Genomic DNA, 16,368 nt, shown 5'->3' on the forward strand with positions numbered 1-16,368 from the left:
TTTGATCAAAATAATCCCACATATAAGGCCAGTATGTTAGCTGAGGACGACATCCGCTCAAACCTTGCATCACTACTATCAACTTTTGACTTGACTATAAAAAAAACGGAAGACATGTCCATTCTTTTTTGTATTGGATTCCAAAGCTCCATAAAAATCGATACAAAGAGACAAATTTTGCTGGGCCCAGCAAATGTATCACAAATCACTGTCTCAAAGATTAACAATAATCCTTAGTATAATCAAGCAAGTACTTTCTTTGTATTCACAGAAAGAATTTGAGATAAGTGGAATTAATACCGTGTGGATTCTCCACAACTCAAAGGATTTGTTTGACTTTTTACAATCCCATAAAGTAACCAAGTTCAATTCTGTCAAAATATCTGACTTTTCAACTTTGTACACTACTATTTCACTTCATTCCTTGATCCATAGGGCTTTTGTTACAAAAGGTGGTAACCATCGATATAGTTACGTATCTATCTTTAGAGGTTCAGGTCAATTTGTCAAACATGAAAGTAAATGCCATCTGAAGTTTACTGAGAAAACAATATGTGTAATGCTGGACTTCCTCATTGATCATCTATGTACAGTCGTCACTATATGGCTGAAATACTGCCGATGTGACGTTAAATTTTAACTCACTCACTCATCTATGTACACTTTGGGGGTAAGACATTTAGGCAAGAAGCAGGCACCCCAATGGGCATCAATTGTGCTCGCCTTCTGGCTGCTCTGTTTCTTTTTGCATATGAATCACAATTTCTGCCCGGAGTGTCAAACTCAAAACAAGGTAATTTGGCCAAGAAGTTTAACTTAAGCTTCAGGTATATCGATGATCTGATATCGTTCAATAACCATCAAATAGCTAATTCCCTTGCACTGAGTTCCCAACCTGAACTAGAAATAAATTAAAGGAGTGAGGCCGCTTCGTCAGTTTCATATTTAGATATATGCATAAAGATTGAGAGTGACAAAACACAAGACTGTAAGACAAGACGGATAACCTCAACTTTCCAAAAGTCAGTTTTCTCTTTGTGTCGAGCAATAGTGCTGCAGCTCCAGCCCTTGGTGTCTACATTTCACAACAATCGAGTCTCTACCAAGATTTCAAAGAGCGTCATACAACTATTGCTGAGAAGTTGTTCGATCGAGGTTACAACATTCAAGGCATTAGAAAAGCTTTCATGGTAGACACGTGGAGGACATTTCCAAATTTGACCATCCGTGACAAAAAAATATGTCCGATGCAATTCCCTATTTCGACTTATTTCTCAGGTCTTATTATTGTAAACTTCAAATTAGTGTAATTGTTTTGGTATTTTGTTTTAACTTCGAAGGTATATTTTAGTCATCAAAACAATTAGCTTTATTCATTGGCTAACGGATTTATCTTTAAATATCTCGAACTCTATGGTGATTAACTTTACTTCATTTCTTCCCAGTGGTTCTCTTCTCGTCAACTCTGATAACACTTTTCCTAATATCTTTTATATATTTAGTGCCAGTGCCATTGTATTTTAAACCAATAAAACCAGCGCCAGTGAAGTTAAATTTGACCCTTAACCTTGCTAAATGAAAAACACAAGTCCAGCGCCCTTGCAGGGTATGAATGGTCCATTAAACAATGACAAGTTATGAATAAACACATTCTTTATAACAATTAAGCCGACGTTTCAGTGTAGATTTTATAACTTTATCAAGCATGTGATGTACAGCAAGGTGAGTTGTGGGTTATATACATATGGCTGGCTGATGTTTATACAACAGATAAGGTTGAAATACAAAGAGTCATTGATATTTATTCACGGTGTAATGCAACAGTGGTTGGTGTTTTTCAGTTGATAAGATTGATTAACAGCAACCAGCTTTATGCACACTTGTTTGTTAAAGGTAAAAAATCTGCATTTAAACGTCGCTCCGAGTATCATGAGTGCGTGAGTTGGTTTTACGCCACTTTTAGCTATATTCCAGCAATATCACGGCGGAGGACACAAGCAATGGGCTTCACACTTTGTACCCATATCGGAATCGAACCCGGGTCTTCGGCGTGACAAGCGAACGCTTTAACCACCGCCTCCAAGTATTATGAAGAAGCTGTTGATCCTCAAGAACTTGTCATTGTTCATCACACCAACTTCTAAATGCCATTTAAAGAAGATATGATCCTTTGGTACAAATGGTGATGTGATTTAAAAAAAGAATATATTCCGTGTTTGAATCATATTTAATTCATTTTGATTTGACAGGCTATACATGATAACTCTAAATATAACAAGTTTCAGAACCATTAAACTATAATGATAACAATAATATCACATGAGTACGTGTGAAGTTACAGCGATTGTATGACGTCACGTATGACGTACATCAAGCGTCACGATGCGTCATATCATATCGCACAATGATAACACGTTTAGGTGATAACTGTTAAAACATAACAAATATCCTAGCACTCTCGTCACAATAAGAATCATATCACAAAACACGTACATCCGTTAGTCTTTCTCACTACTGACAGAAGAGGAATCACGTATCTCTTCATCGAGAGCCGAGTTTATTTTGTGAATATTTTGCAACATTATTTATATTACACAGGGGCGGGGAGCCATATGACATCTGTCTGACATATCGTCTATATTACACGGGTATCACAACGTCTATACAGAATGGAAATATTATAAATGATACCACATATATCAGCAAATCCTATTGACCGTGACAATTAAATCTCTGACATATGCCACCTGATTACATGCGTGCGTGTATATAAATATGTTATAAATAGGCTTACGAAAACCTGTAGTGACTTGGGTTTTACGCCAAACATTTTTAGACTTGTATCACTACGGGTCTGCTAAAGGAGGGGAGGGGATGTAGACGTTCAACTCTTTGGTGGAGCTCAATAGGGTGGGCATGGTGCTGACAAACCAGGAGTCACAAGCAGAGATCATAGGATGCCAAAGGGACGCAACTTTGCACATAGTACTGCAGCGCTCACGTCGACTTGGTCACCCCTGACCCCTTTAAACTTTATATTATATTAACACAACAGAGGAAGCCGGTATACGTCAGCACTATACATGCATCTACTGAGACTATCAAAGCTCAATTGCCATCAGTTCCGTCATGTTTTGTTTGTTTGTTGTTTAACGCCGCACTCAGCAATATTCGAGCTATATGACGGCGGTGTGTAAATATTACAGAGATTGACATCATGAGCATCGATCTACACAATTAGAATACGATGACATGCATCAACCAAGTCGGCAGGCCTGAACAATCGATCCCGTTTGTCGCCTCATACGGCAAGCATGAGTTGCTGAAGACAGTGGTGTTTGATTCATATTATGAAAGTGGTAAATCGCATAATCTACATTGAACTTTAAATCAAAACTTATCATTCAAGTACTGTTCATGAATATAAACGTGAAAAAAACGCTTACGTTGGTCTTATTACGTCGTGGTGTGATGAGCGGTGTGTTTAGGAAAAGATGAAAAACAGAAGCCGACTTCCACCCATACGTATCTGAGGTGTCGGTTGAAGTGGCGCAGTTTAAAGTGTCCGCTGTACGCAGTTGTATTAGAGTTACTCCCCCTTTGATGGCCGCTAAAACAGTGAGTGAGTGAGTGAGTGAATATTGCTTAACGCCGCATCAGCAATTTTGCAGCTATTCGCGGCGAGGCCGCTAAAACAACGTACACAAACATTGACTACATTTACTGATTCTATTGCTACGTACACTGAGGGGCGCACAATCCAGTGCGCATATTGCTAAGAGAGACATTTATGTCAACTATCAAAACCATAACTATACAAATTGGTATTATAAAAAGACACTGCCACACTGCATCACAGAATGTCCTGCTAGTATGTGACATCCGGGCGCCATGAACAAAAACAAACATAATCATAATCATACATCGCCCGTGACAAGTGAATCGATATAAGCGATATAATTGCGATATCTACATGCAGCCAATACGGGCAACCGAGATCCATGCTGTGTCGAGGTCTATGGCGGTACCAGATTATCGACTTAAGGACCGGCGGTTTGATATTCGGGAGAAAAGGGTTGGGAGGTGCTGTTGTTAGTTTTTGTTTATTTGTTTGTTTTGGTTTCGGTTTTGGTTTGGTTTTGGTTTGGTTTTGTTGTGAACATCTTTGGAAGGAGGAGTCAAACAATGTCAATTTGGTCCTACAAAATATTACTTTTCAAGACGTCCAGAGAACGCCTTTTTTTCTGGGCCAAACCTTGAAAAATTCTTTTCCAACATGTATAGGAACAAATTGGATTCTATTTGTACAGCGAGTCCAATAACCGAGCCTTAGCCTGGCATACTGAATTTGGGTTCATCGTGGAAATCACTGTGATATCAATTGAAAACTGGATTATTAATTGGTGGCAGTCTCAGATGTTTCGTCAACATTATCAAGTAGGACATAAATGTGATCCACTTGTGTACTCTACACATCCTGACGCCGTGCTACACTGTACGCCCTGTACGTGCCACACTGTATGCCCTGTACGTAGCGAGTGTTCTCTGTGTGTCACAGTGACAGTGTCCAACACATCGTTCGGCGTCTTTCCACCAGACACTGGTAAGAGAGACAGGGACGCACGCTCGTACTCTTCCAATGTTGGGGTCATTAAATATGTGAATGTTTAACAGAACAAATGCATGAAACACGTCCCGTTTTAATTCTGGAAACCAATTTGTCCAGAAACGCACCGCGCTGTGGTCGGTCTAGGTCAAAGGTATTTACATACTTCCTCGTCATATTCATGGGTACTAAGGAAAGAATGACGAAAAATATATTTTTCGAAAACTCAAATTTCAAACCATGTTGATAAATTAACGACAGGCTTTCTACAATTGATATAGTATTCGTCAGCGTTAATCATATGTGTATGTGTTTTGATTCACATTAGGATATACATAGTGAGAAGAATGTTCAACTGTACTGATTACATGATTGACAAGGGACTTAGAAATCCAAATTGCATACTGTTCTATTGTACCTAAACAACACACATTTCATTTCAAAATGTACTCTATCTACATTCATGATGCGAGCTAAATGGATGTGCATAGACTTCGCCGTATCTACAGTTCGTTGGCTTTGGCTGAGGTCGCTATCCACTGCAGGCAACGGTCACTCCAGACACCAACAGCAACAGAATATGGCCATGCATGTGCAGACACTGCCGTCCTCTGGACATGACATCCCACGTGCACAGCCCCCGCTGAAGACTTATAATTATAGATATAATTTCCTTACATGTTCCCTTTGCACTAAATAAACTAGAAACATGGTTGCGATAGGCATGATATGTAACTACATTTGATAAGTGACGTGGCTTTGCATCACATACTGTGTTGGTCTGTGGTATCTTGAGAATCTCTTGCTACACGTCATGACGGCTTCACACCAGAGATAGTATGAACGAGTTGATACACCTTCAAAATACCGCTCCAAGATCAATACATTTGATACATCTTCATAATACCACTTCAAGATCAATACAGATGATACACCTTCAAAATACCGCTCCAAGATCAATACATTTGATACATCTTCATAATCCAACTTCAAGATCAATACAGATGATACACCTTCAAAATACCGCTTCAAGATCAATACATTTGATACATCTTCATAATACCACTTCAAGATCAATACAGATGATACACCTTCGAAATACCACTTCAAGATCAATACAGTTGATATATTGATTTATACACTAATTTTGACATTGTGTAATATGGTCCTTCTTACGGGCTTTTGGAGATTGAGAGTTACCGTGTCAACCGTATACAAGGTTACCTTGTGAACGGATCCATCACAACTCAATCCATTGTTATCTGATACAGCGTTATACTGTTGCTTTATCTGTGGTACCCTTGTCAACCGGTCCGTGGCTTCTTTGTCAACCGGACTCTGGTTACCTTGTCAACCCATCCGTTGTTGCTTGTCATCCTCCGATGATTAGCTTATCAACTAATCAGTGGTAACTTCATCAATCGAACCCCAGAACCACATCGACCGATCCGTGGTTACCATGTCAACCGATCTGTGTTCACCGTTTTGTGTAGCCACACTCGAGAATGTCGTAAGATGACGTCAGCTGATGATGACGTCACAACTGTCTTTCGTTATAAGGTCCCTGGTTTAGTCTTCCCACGTGTCACTTAAAATACTACGATAACAGCGGAAAGATCTGCTAGACGTCTATGTGAAATCGTTAATTCGATTCCGACGAGTGGGTATCTAACTACACACAGTATCTATATTAATGCTGCTTTTCTGCGTGATGCAATTCGATATCTTGTTGAACTAACTACAGTACACGACTGAGCTGGTAGGAATATGCAGTTCAAGGGCTGGCTAGAGTTATGCCCCCTGTTCAGGGCCCGTAACCCTGGTCGTATGTGTTGTAGGGTTGTTGTTGATAGATCTGGGTGGGGATGTTGGGCGGCTCTTGCATCAGCAGGCTGTCCTGTCCCCCTTGTTGATAGCCCTATACAATACAATACAAAATGCATTTAGAAATACACAAGGGCACGCATGGACAACTCAAGCAACTCATTGTATAGACTTAAAGTATGATCAGTATCATACGCAACAGACTATATATAATACGCTGCTAAACTTTGATAAGAATAATCTATTACATTAAAGTGGGGATTGAGTGAGTGAGTGAGTTGGGTTTAACGCCGCTTTTAACAGTATTCCAGTTATATCGCGGCGTGTCAGCTTAATGTGGGAGGAAAGCCCGAAATGATGCAGGTTTACCACTAAGGTGAAACCCACGAGCACGGGTATGGTGCTGACAAACCTAGAAACATAATCGGGGCGAACCAGGATTCGAACCCACTAACATAGGTTTCTGGCGTGTCCAAGGGACACAACTCTGCACAGCGAATCGCGGCGCCTTAGACGACTGGGCCACCCGTGCCCCAGTGGGGATTGAATGTAACCGTTGCTTGGAGACAATGTCATATGAATAATACTATATATTGCCGTGGAGCTGTCATATTTTTAGCTTCATTTCAAGTTAAGAATTGATATAAATACTATTACCAATAGTCCTTTGAGTTTTATAGCAGTATAACATATTTCGTTACCTTTAGATAGATAACTAATAGCGACGTGCATGAACGTGTGTGTGGCTGCTTGTACTAGTCCGGACTAATGCTGATTTTATAGTGCTTGCCCACTGAGATACCATGTCGCGAATACCCTACTCAGACACAGTATACTGACTCCGAGCCAACCAGTCCTTGTCTTAGCCCCTTAATGCTGAGCGCGAAGCAGGGTAACAACCAGTGCCCTCTTTTGGCGTCTTTTGGTGTGAAGTGGCCAGGGATCCCAACCCCCAACCTTCCGCTCTCCGGGCGGACGCTCTACCACTAGACAACGGAGGCTCTCATGTATAAAATATTACCAGAGTGAAAATTGGAAGATCAGGAATGATATATAACAGATTACTTGTGTTATATAACGTATGTAAGATGGTCTGAAAATACCTGAGTAAAAGCTCCGTCGTCAAAGCCACGGTAGTTCCCATTCGCGAAACCTGAAATCAAACGGGAGAGTCTGTGAAATATCCTTTTCCAATATATTTTACGTCCGCTTCAGCAAATCACAGTTACACCCAACAAACCGACTACATGCATATAATCAGTCAAACTACCAAAGAAAAAAGTCGGCGATGGCTTCTTCTTTCGAAAAATTCCATTAAGAAGTGTACATGCATAAATGCATCAAATTAGTCAAGTACCCGTGGGCTTCAGAAACCCAGGCTTGTCGTAAGAGGCGACGAACAGGAACAGGTGGGCAGGTTGCTTGATGCATGTCATTGCATCCCAATTTCTTAGATCGAAGCTCATGATGTCATTCACTGGATTGTCTGGTTCCAGACTCGTTTATTTACTGGGGTGCGGCGTTAAACAACAAACAATCAAACAAACAAGGTTAGTCAACAACCGTTGGTAATGGAGGCGTTGTCATCAACTAACCTCGGGGCACAGTACCTGGGCTCTTCACGGGCAACGTGTTCACGCCTTCGTACGTAGTCGCGCCGTATTCTACAGAAAACAGAACACAGAGCATGAATTGACATCGTACTATGAAACGACACCTATGTACAGCAAATTACAGTATATATTCATCAATGTTTATCAACATAGTCCACCAGCTGTCGTTGTGATAATTGGGGCAAACGAGGATCTGAGTTGACCAAAGTGTACGTAAAATCTTCATTATGATTCGTAGGAAGCCACAATGCAGTGATGACATCGTGGGCTCATTCGTCACTACTCGACCATTTCCGTAACCTGCAAGGTAGTCCCGGAATGACTCGGGTTGTCAGGAATGATGTGGGCTACCAATACACCTCACACAGTGTCACGTGTTAACAATAGGATGTTCAAGTCATAAATTCGAAACAACAGATCAGGATTAAATTTTAATAAGATGATAAAACGGGAATGAACAAAAGTGCAATTTTCAAATTTGATTTTCCTCGTCGTTATTGTAAAATATCTTTTCCCGGATCTTAATGAAATGAGTTATTTCGTTTTCGGCAGGTCCGTTAAAAGTGGGAGGAAAGCTAACATTGCGGACTAGATTATTTACAGACTCATATAGCTGCAATATTGCTGAATGCGGCGTTAAACAGCAAAGACACTGGTCCGTATGGCAGCATATTTTAGACAAACTCTGCATCCCCATCGTGCTCGGTGAATCGCTGCAGTCTGGAGGTTTGACTCCCGGAGAACGGAAGGTCTGGGTTCGATGCCCGGCCGCATCATACCAAAAGAACGTTAAACCATGGTACTTGTTATCTTGCCTGGCGCTCGGCATTCCATGAGCCAGAGAAAATTTGACTACCAAACAGAGGGACAAATTACCAATATGATTTTCAGCTAGCTTGATGTCTCAACTGTATAATTTCATGTAATGGACATTTCAGATGCCGAGCTTAATACGATTTTGGCGGCCATCTTACAAGATGGCGGCCATTTTTTCACTTTTTCTAAAGATTTCAGAAATAAGCTTATAACACAGAATATATTAATTTCAGACAACTTTTATTTACTGATATTGTTTCAGCACTACATTGCACACATTCTATTATGCTTTTTGTATATCATTGAGTTATAATTGCTGAGTTAATGTTGAGTGAGTGAGTGAGTATGGTTTTACGCCGCTTTTAGCAATATTCCAGCAATATCACGGCAGGGGACACCAGAAATGGGCTTCACACATTGTACCCATGTCGGGAATCGAACCCGGGTCTTCGGCGTGACGAGCGAACGCTTTAACCACTAGGCTACCCGACCGCCCCGAGTTAATGTTGAAATTATATAAAGAAATAACCCTTTTTTAACATTTTACTGACATCTTTTCTTTCCAATGAAACGTTGTTGAGTAATAGTTCACACCTTGTGATAGATAAAATTGTCTCATGTATTTTCATATATAAAATACCATTTGGAAGTTAAAACACGATAGTGCATAAACATAATCAGCCATTTTTCAATATAGTGCACTTTTTCACAGATAATTCAAAAATTAAGAAAATCGTACATATTGCAACCAAAACTTGTTTTTATATTTCCTAGCTAAATTTCCAAGAATCTTAAGTGTTTAAAGTCTTTCACAGAATATAATTTGATAACAGAGAAACATTTATTACACCAAACCATACAAATTGTATATCAAAATGTGTGGAATTTAGTGCCTGACACATTTCATTTCACAAAAGTTGTCTAGGGATTGTAAATTCTGTTTTTCATGCTTATTTCTGAAATTTGGAGCAAATTGGAAAAAATGGCGGCCATCTTAAATAGTGGCGGCCAAAATGACATTTAGCTGGATATGTGGGATGTCCATCATGTGATTTCATGTAGTTTGGACATCAGGCTATCTGAAAACCACAATGGAAATTTGTCTCCCATTTGGTAGTCAAACATAAAAATCAAGGGTCTACTCACCAGGCTACCCGACCGCCCCTGAGAGAGAGAGAGAGTGAGTATGGTTTTACGCCGCTTTAAGCACTATTCCAGCAGTATCACGGCGGTGGACACCAGATATGGGATTCACACATTGTACCCATGTAGGGAATCGAACCCGGGTCTTTGGCGTGACGAGTGCACGCTTACTCACCAGGCTACCAGACCGCCCCTGAGAGAGAGCGAGAGAGAGAGAGAGAGAGAGAGAGACACACACACACACACACACACACACACACACACACACACACACACACACACACACACACACACACACACACAGTTATCCCTTATTTCACCTAAGGAATAACACAATGTTGTACCTGTATTCAGGGATTCTTGATCGAGCTTACTGCTGGACAGGTCACGTGCTATACCGGAAGGCACTCCATGTGGTGCAAGATGGGTGTTCTCCTCCAGGATCTGGTGTGTCATCTTGTTGCTGCCCCCGTGGGAGAAGAAGCCCCGGTCCTCGAGGAAGTAGTTGACGCCGAGGTAGACCACCAGAATGACGATGCAGCACACGCCGTATGCCCGGAACGTTATTTCGCTGCCTGAAATTCACAGAGCACGGGTTACCAAACACTTTACACCTGTGCAGCTGATGCAAAATTGACAGCACGCCTGAATGTTTGTTTGTTTGTTTGTTTATTTGTTTGTTTGTTTGTTTGTTATTACTGTGGGAGAAACGACAGGCGACCGCTTTGTAAAACGGGGCCGGAGTCAATCATTGGCACCATCTGACCCTTATTGAGGGCTCTTTCGGTTTTTGTTTGGTTTGTTGTTTTACGCCGCACTCAGCAATATTCCAGTTATATGAAGGCGGTCTGTAAATAATCGAGTCTGGACCAGACAATACAGTAATTGGCATAATGAGCATCGATCCACGCGATTGGGATCGATGACGTGCTTCAACCAAGTTAGCGAGCCTCACTACCCGATCCCGTTAGTCGCCTCTTACGACAAGCATAGTCGCCTTTTACGACAAGCATGGGTTGCTGAAGACCGATTCTCCCCCGGATCTTCACGGGTCGGCTCTTTCGGGAAGCAAGAGGTATTTCCCCCTGAATCCGAGCATGGGTATTGCCAGACAAGGATGATGAGGGGATAGCTGACACAGACACCAAGATAGCAAGAAGTGAAGGAGTTCCCATTCTAATCATTTGCTAATCTGATTAACCGGTTATCCGTATTTTTGTTCAGGCTTTTAAGTTCTAATGTCAAGTCCTGGTGGACTCGATCTAGTGGGCCCCAACAGGGCAACCTTTAATTTGATCCAGTTACACTGATTAGTCTGAGTGGAGATAAGTGAAAACGTCCACACCTGAGAATGGTGGTAGATTTTAATAGGCACATGATTCAGAACAACGGCCATAATGACCGACAATTTTGATTAAGGTAACACTACACTTCACTGATCGTTCCAGTTTTTAAACGATGCCAGATTAAATCGATGACATTAGGAATAGATGATGTTTTAAAGGGCCAAAATAAAGAAAAAAGGAACAAGAAAAAATTAATAGTTTAAGATTATTCAATTCTATGGAAATAACAGTTCAAGATCAAGATGAAGATGGTTTATTGTACTGAAGGTATCCGGCCCTTATACAAAACAAAGGTACAAAGAGATGATATCAGTGAGTACAACCAAGCTTTAGAGATGTGCTGCACACAATACATCTGTGCAGATAATGTAACAGTTACAAAGTGGGTGAACACAATTTCTTTACGAAGTGACCTCACGATACCATAAAATTCTTGTTTATTCTTAGAGTTCAACTGAGATTTACATGAATACAAATTTGGTAAACGCAGGTATTTCTGTAGGATACATGCTTCCCTTAAATCACTATAAACAGTACAAGCAAACAGTATATAAAATTCATCATCTATACACGTTTGACAGAAAGGACACAATCTCATTGGCTGCGGTATAGAACGTTCTCGTTAACCATTATTTCAGACAATCAGAGAAATCTTGAATCTGTGATGCGCAGATATTTGCATGTTATAACATTTAAATACATTTCAGGTTCCACTGTTGTATTGCACTCTACACGAGTAAGGGTCGCTAGGGTAGCCTAGTGGTCAAAGTGTTGGCTGGTCACGCCGAAGACCCAGTTTCGATTCTCCAAATGGCTGCACTGTGTCAAACACAATTCCGCCGTGATATACCTCGGATGTTGTTACGAGCGGCGTAAAAGCATACATACTCACTCGCTCGACACGAGTGTAGCTTTGTTTGTTTGATTATATACAGACAGACGTCATATAGCTGGAATATTGCTGAGTGCGGCGTAAAACAACAAACCAAACAAAAACCGAAAGAGCCCTCAATAAGGGTCAGATGGTGCCAATGATTGACTCGGGCCCCGTTTTACAAAGCGGTCGCCTGTCGTTACTCCCGCAGTGAGTGAATATGTTTTAACGCCGCTTTTACCAACATATCCGCAATATTCGACAGGGGACTCCTTATTATGATTTCCACATTGTACATGCATTGGAATCCTAGTGACGGGTCAGCGTTTTAACCACGAGACTAGCTGCTTCAGTGCCCACTTTATATCCAAGTTTTAGCTAAGCATAGCGCGGTACCATCAGCTACGGTCGTGCTAGAGAAACCGGCACTGGCTGATTGTGTGTCGTGTGAATTGGCGTGGGCCGTTGATCCATCGTCTCCCGCTGGTGTCTGAGACACATACTTCATTACCTAGTTGGACTATTGTAGACTGTTGCGTCACTGATGGAGTGGAGGTCTGACACTAGCACACATGCTGGTTAAGTTACATATTACATACGTATTACTACTAGTAGGATAATTTGCATCTATCCTTCAGTTGAACGGTATTACCGAAAATACCCCTGTTGTCACTTGATGAGATCAACGTGTTATTAGAGTGAGTGAATGAGTTGGGTTTATCGCCGCTGTGACGTGTTATTATATAAGAATTGAACGTCAGTTTGGATGGGTTCATTGAAGTGTGAACGATTCAAAAGAGCTGGTTAAACTGTGTGAACCTCCGAGCTTTTTCCGATAAGATAGTGAATCGGGTTTTAGTTTGGGATTGATCAGGGGCCGTCGCTTTGATCTGTGACGGCGGCCATATCTAAGCAGGGTAGATCTAGTCTACAACATTGTTTCATTCGCAATTGTCTTGGTGCTAGATTCCTGTCATTTCCGAAAACAAGGCATGAATGTCAATATCGCTCAATAAATCAATGTCGTTCACCTCAGTAATTTTACAGAAATCATTTTCTTCACTTGCGTTATTAGTATTGATAGATAGCCATTCCATATCCAAATCACCGTAAGGACAATCCATTTTGTTTCATGTAGCAGCTAGACGACATCAAACACCAGAACCAAGCATTTATTTATAAGTCAGATGAAACGTTACCAGAACAGGCAAAAATACTAAATTAATTATTTTGCTGATAAATGTAGGGATTGAAAAGAAAATAGAAAAATGAGTTGATCGTAAACACCGATCAAGAATTCGGGGAAACCCCGGAAAGTAGTTCCGGCAAAAGTTCACACGATCAATTTCACACAAAAATTTATTCACACCGTGTGAACTTTTCTGTCCGTTCACAGGTGTGTGAACTCCAAATATCAGATCACGTGACTACCCCTTCCGCCAAACAGCATGAAAGAAACAGTGTAAACTTTAAAGTATGAAATTATATAACAATAGACAAAGTTCACAAACCCAAGATTTCAAAGAGGTGTATTGTCACTTAATCACATTCTTTTACAGTTCCATTTACACAAATCTGAACTTATATATTTTCAACATTGGTATATATGAATTTTTCTTTAGTGAATCGATGATTCAAACAGAACATTCGAGGAAGGTCGTTTAATCCCCTGACAGCGAAATACCAAAAGACGTAAAATGTGTCTGGGTGGGGGTATCGTGTTGATGTGCTGCACGGGCTAGCACTACAAAAGCAGCCACTCACTAACGTCCATGCACGAGTGCAATAATCAGGAATGCTACGTTAAGCCTCTATTAGCCTCCTTACCTCACCTGACATACTTTACGGTCTAAAATATTGTAAATACATTTTATTCAATTACATGTAACTTTGGTGAAAGTTCTTTATTGGCTTTGTACCATGTTTTAGTTGACAATACATAAAAACGTGAGCAGCATCGTTTCCGATGTGATGTACCGTATGTCCTCTATTAAACACCGTGACTCTAATACACACCGAAGAATTCTCCCCAATATTATCTTTACCCTGTATAGTCGAGGATGAGTTGCATTGGACAAAACATTTTAATAATGTTTTTATAAATATTTCATAACGCACGTTACTAATTATTGCAACGTCACGATTGTGTCAGCCAAGCCTGAATCAACCGTCCCTATAAATATTCGTTCCTCGATGTCATCGCGCCGCGACATCTGCTGTAGCGGATTGTTTTTACACTCTATTCCGGTGAATTAATTTTATCAAATGATCTTGCTTGGATTGCTTGGACTTTGTGTATTTTCCGACAACATAGCGCATTAGTGGTTGTTACATGTCGTATTGATTTGTTTGTTCACATCAACCAGGTGAACTAATAAGCGCTATTACAGTCCCAGAATCTCGCCTTAAGCCCCACCACTACAGTCCCTGCATCTCTAGCATATATCCTATAGCTCCCACCACTACAGTCCCTGCATCTCTCATATAGCCCCCACCACTACAGCCCCTGCATCTCTCCTATAGCCCCCACCACAATAGCCCCCACCACTACAGACCCTGCATCTCTGCTATAGCCCCCACCACTACTGTCCCTGCATCTCTCCTATAGCCCCCACCACTACAGTCCCTGCATCTCTCCTATAGCCCCCACCACTACAGCCCCTGCATCTCTCCTATAGCCCCAACCACTACAGTCCCTGCATCTCTCCTATAGCCCCCACCACTACAGCCGCTGCATCTCTCCTATAGCCCCCACCACAATAGCCCCCACCACTACAAACCCTGCATCTCTCCTATACCCCCCACCACTACAGTCCCTGCATCTCTCTTATAGCCCCCACCACAATAGCCCCCACCACTACAGACCCTACATCTCTCCTATAGCCCCCATCACTACAGATCCTGCATCTCTCCTATAGCCCCCACCACTACAGACCCTACATCTCTCCTATAGCCCCCACCACAATAGCCCCCACCACTACAGTCCCTGCATCTCTCCTATAGCCCCCACCACAATAGCCCCCACCACTACAGACCCTGCATCTCTCCTATAGCCCCCACCACAATAGCCCCCACCACTACAGTCCCTGCATCTCTCTTATAGCCCCCACCACTATAGCCCCCACAACTACAGACCCTGCATCTCTCCTATAGCCCCCACCACTACAGACCCTGCATCTCTCCTATAGCCCCCACCACTACAGACCCTGCATCTCTCCTATAGCCCCCACCACTACAGCCCCTGCATCTCTCCTATAGCCCCAACCACTACAGTCCCTGCATCTCTCCTATAGCCCCCACCACTATAGCCCCCACCACTACAGCCCCTGCATCTCTCCTATAGCCCCAACCACTACAGTCCCTGCATCTCTCCTATAGCCCCCACCACTACAGCCCCTGCATCTCTCCTATAGCCCCCACCACTACAGCCCCTGCATCTCTCCTATAGCCCCAACCACTACAGTCCCTGCATCTCTCCTATAGCCCCCACCACTATAGCCCCCACCACTACAGTCCCTGCATCTCTCCTATACCCCCCACCACAATAGCCCCCACCACTACAGCCCCTGCATCTCTCCTATAGCCCCCACCACTACAGCCCCTGCATCTCTCTTATAGCCCCCACCACTACAGCCCCTGCATCTCTCCTATAGCCCCCACCACTACAGACCCTGCATCTCTCCTATAGCCCCCACCACTACAGCCCCTGCATCTCTCCTATAGCCCCCACCACTACAGTCCCTGCATCTCTCCTATAGCCCCCACCACTACAGACCCTGCATCTCTCCTATAGCCCCAACCACTACAGTCCCTGCATCTCTCATATAGCCCCCACCACTACAGTCCCTGCATCTCTCCTATAGCCCGCACCACAATAGCCCCCACCACTACAGACCCTGCATCTCTCCTATAGCCCCCACCACAATAGCCCCCACCACTACAGTCCCTGCATCTCTCCTATAGCCCCCACCACAATAGCCCCCACCACTACAGACCCTGCATCTCTCCTATAGCCCCCACCACTACAGACCCTGCATCTCTCCTATAGCCCCCACCACTACAGACCCTGCATCTCTCCTATAGCCCCCACCACTACAGCCCCTGCATCTCTCCTATAGCCCCCACCACTACAGTCCCTGCATCTCT

General features: G+C 42.4%; 1 protein-coding gene across 2 annotated transcripts in view; it reads right to left on the minus strand.

The window, feature by feature from the left end:
* Positions 1-4,128: 4,128 nt before the first annotated feature.
* LOC124113496 (major facilitator superfamily domain-containing protein 6-like) overlaps positions 4,129-16,368 on the minus strand; it is a 46,663-nt gene continuing 34,423 nt past the window's right edge. Inside the window, exons 4-7 of one of the 2 annotated variants that reach the window (XM_048381940.1) lie at positions 10,347-10,577; positions 8,041-8,094; positions 7,534-7,583; positions 4,129-6,524 (exon numbers count right to left, since the gene is read on the minus strand). In XM_048381940.1, coding sequence (XP_048237897.1) covers positions 6,411-6,524; positions 7,534-7,583; positions 8,041-8,094; positions 10,347-10,577 — 449 coding nt within the window. In that variant the 3' untranslated portion in view covers positions 4,129-6,410. Of the gene's footprint in view, positions 6,525-7,533; positions 7,584-8,025; positions 8,095-10,346; positions 10,578-16,368 lie in introns of both variants that reach the window. The other variant, XM_046473866.2, reaches the window with a different exon arrangement.

The sequence above is a fragment of the Haliotis rufescens genome, unplaced genomic scaffold (genome assembly GCF_023055435.1).
Source record: "Haliotis rufescens isolate VD_foot unplaced genomic scaffold, xgHalRufe1.0.p SCAF_4, whole genome shotgun sequence".
Taxonomy (NCBI): domain Eukaryota; kingdom Metazoa; phylum Mollusca; class Gastropoda; order Lepetellida; family Haliotidae; genus Haliotis; species Haliotis rufescens.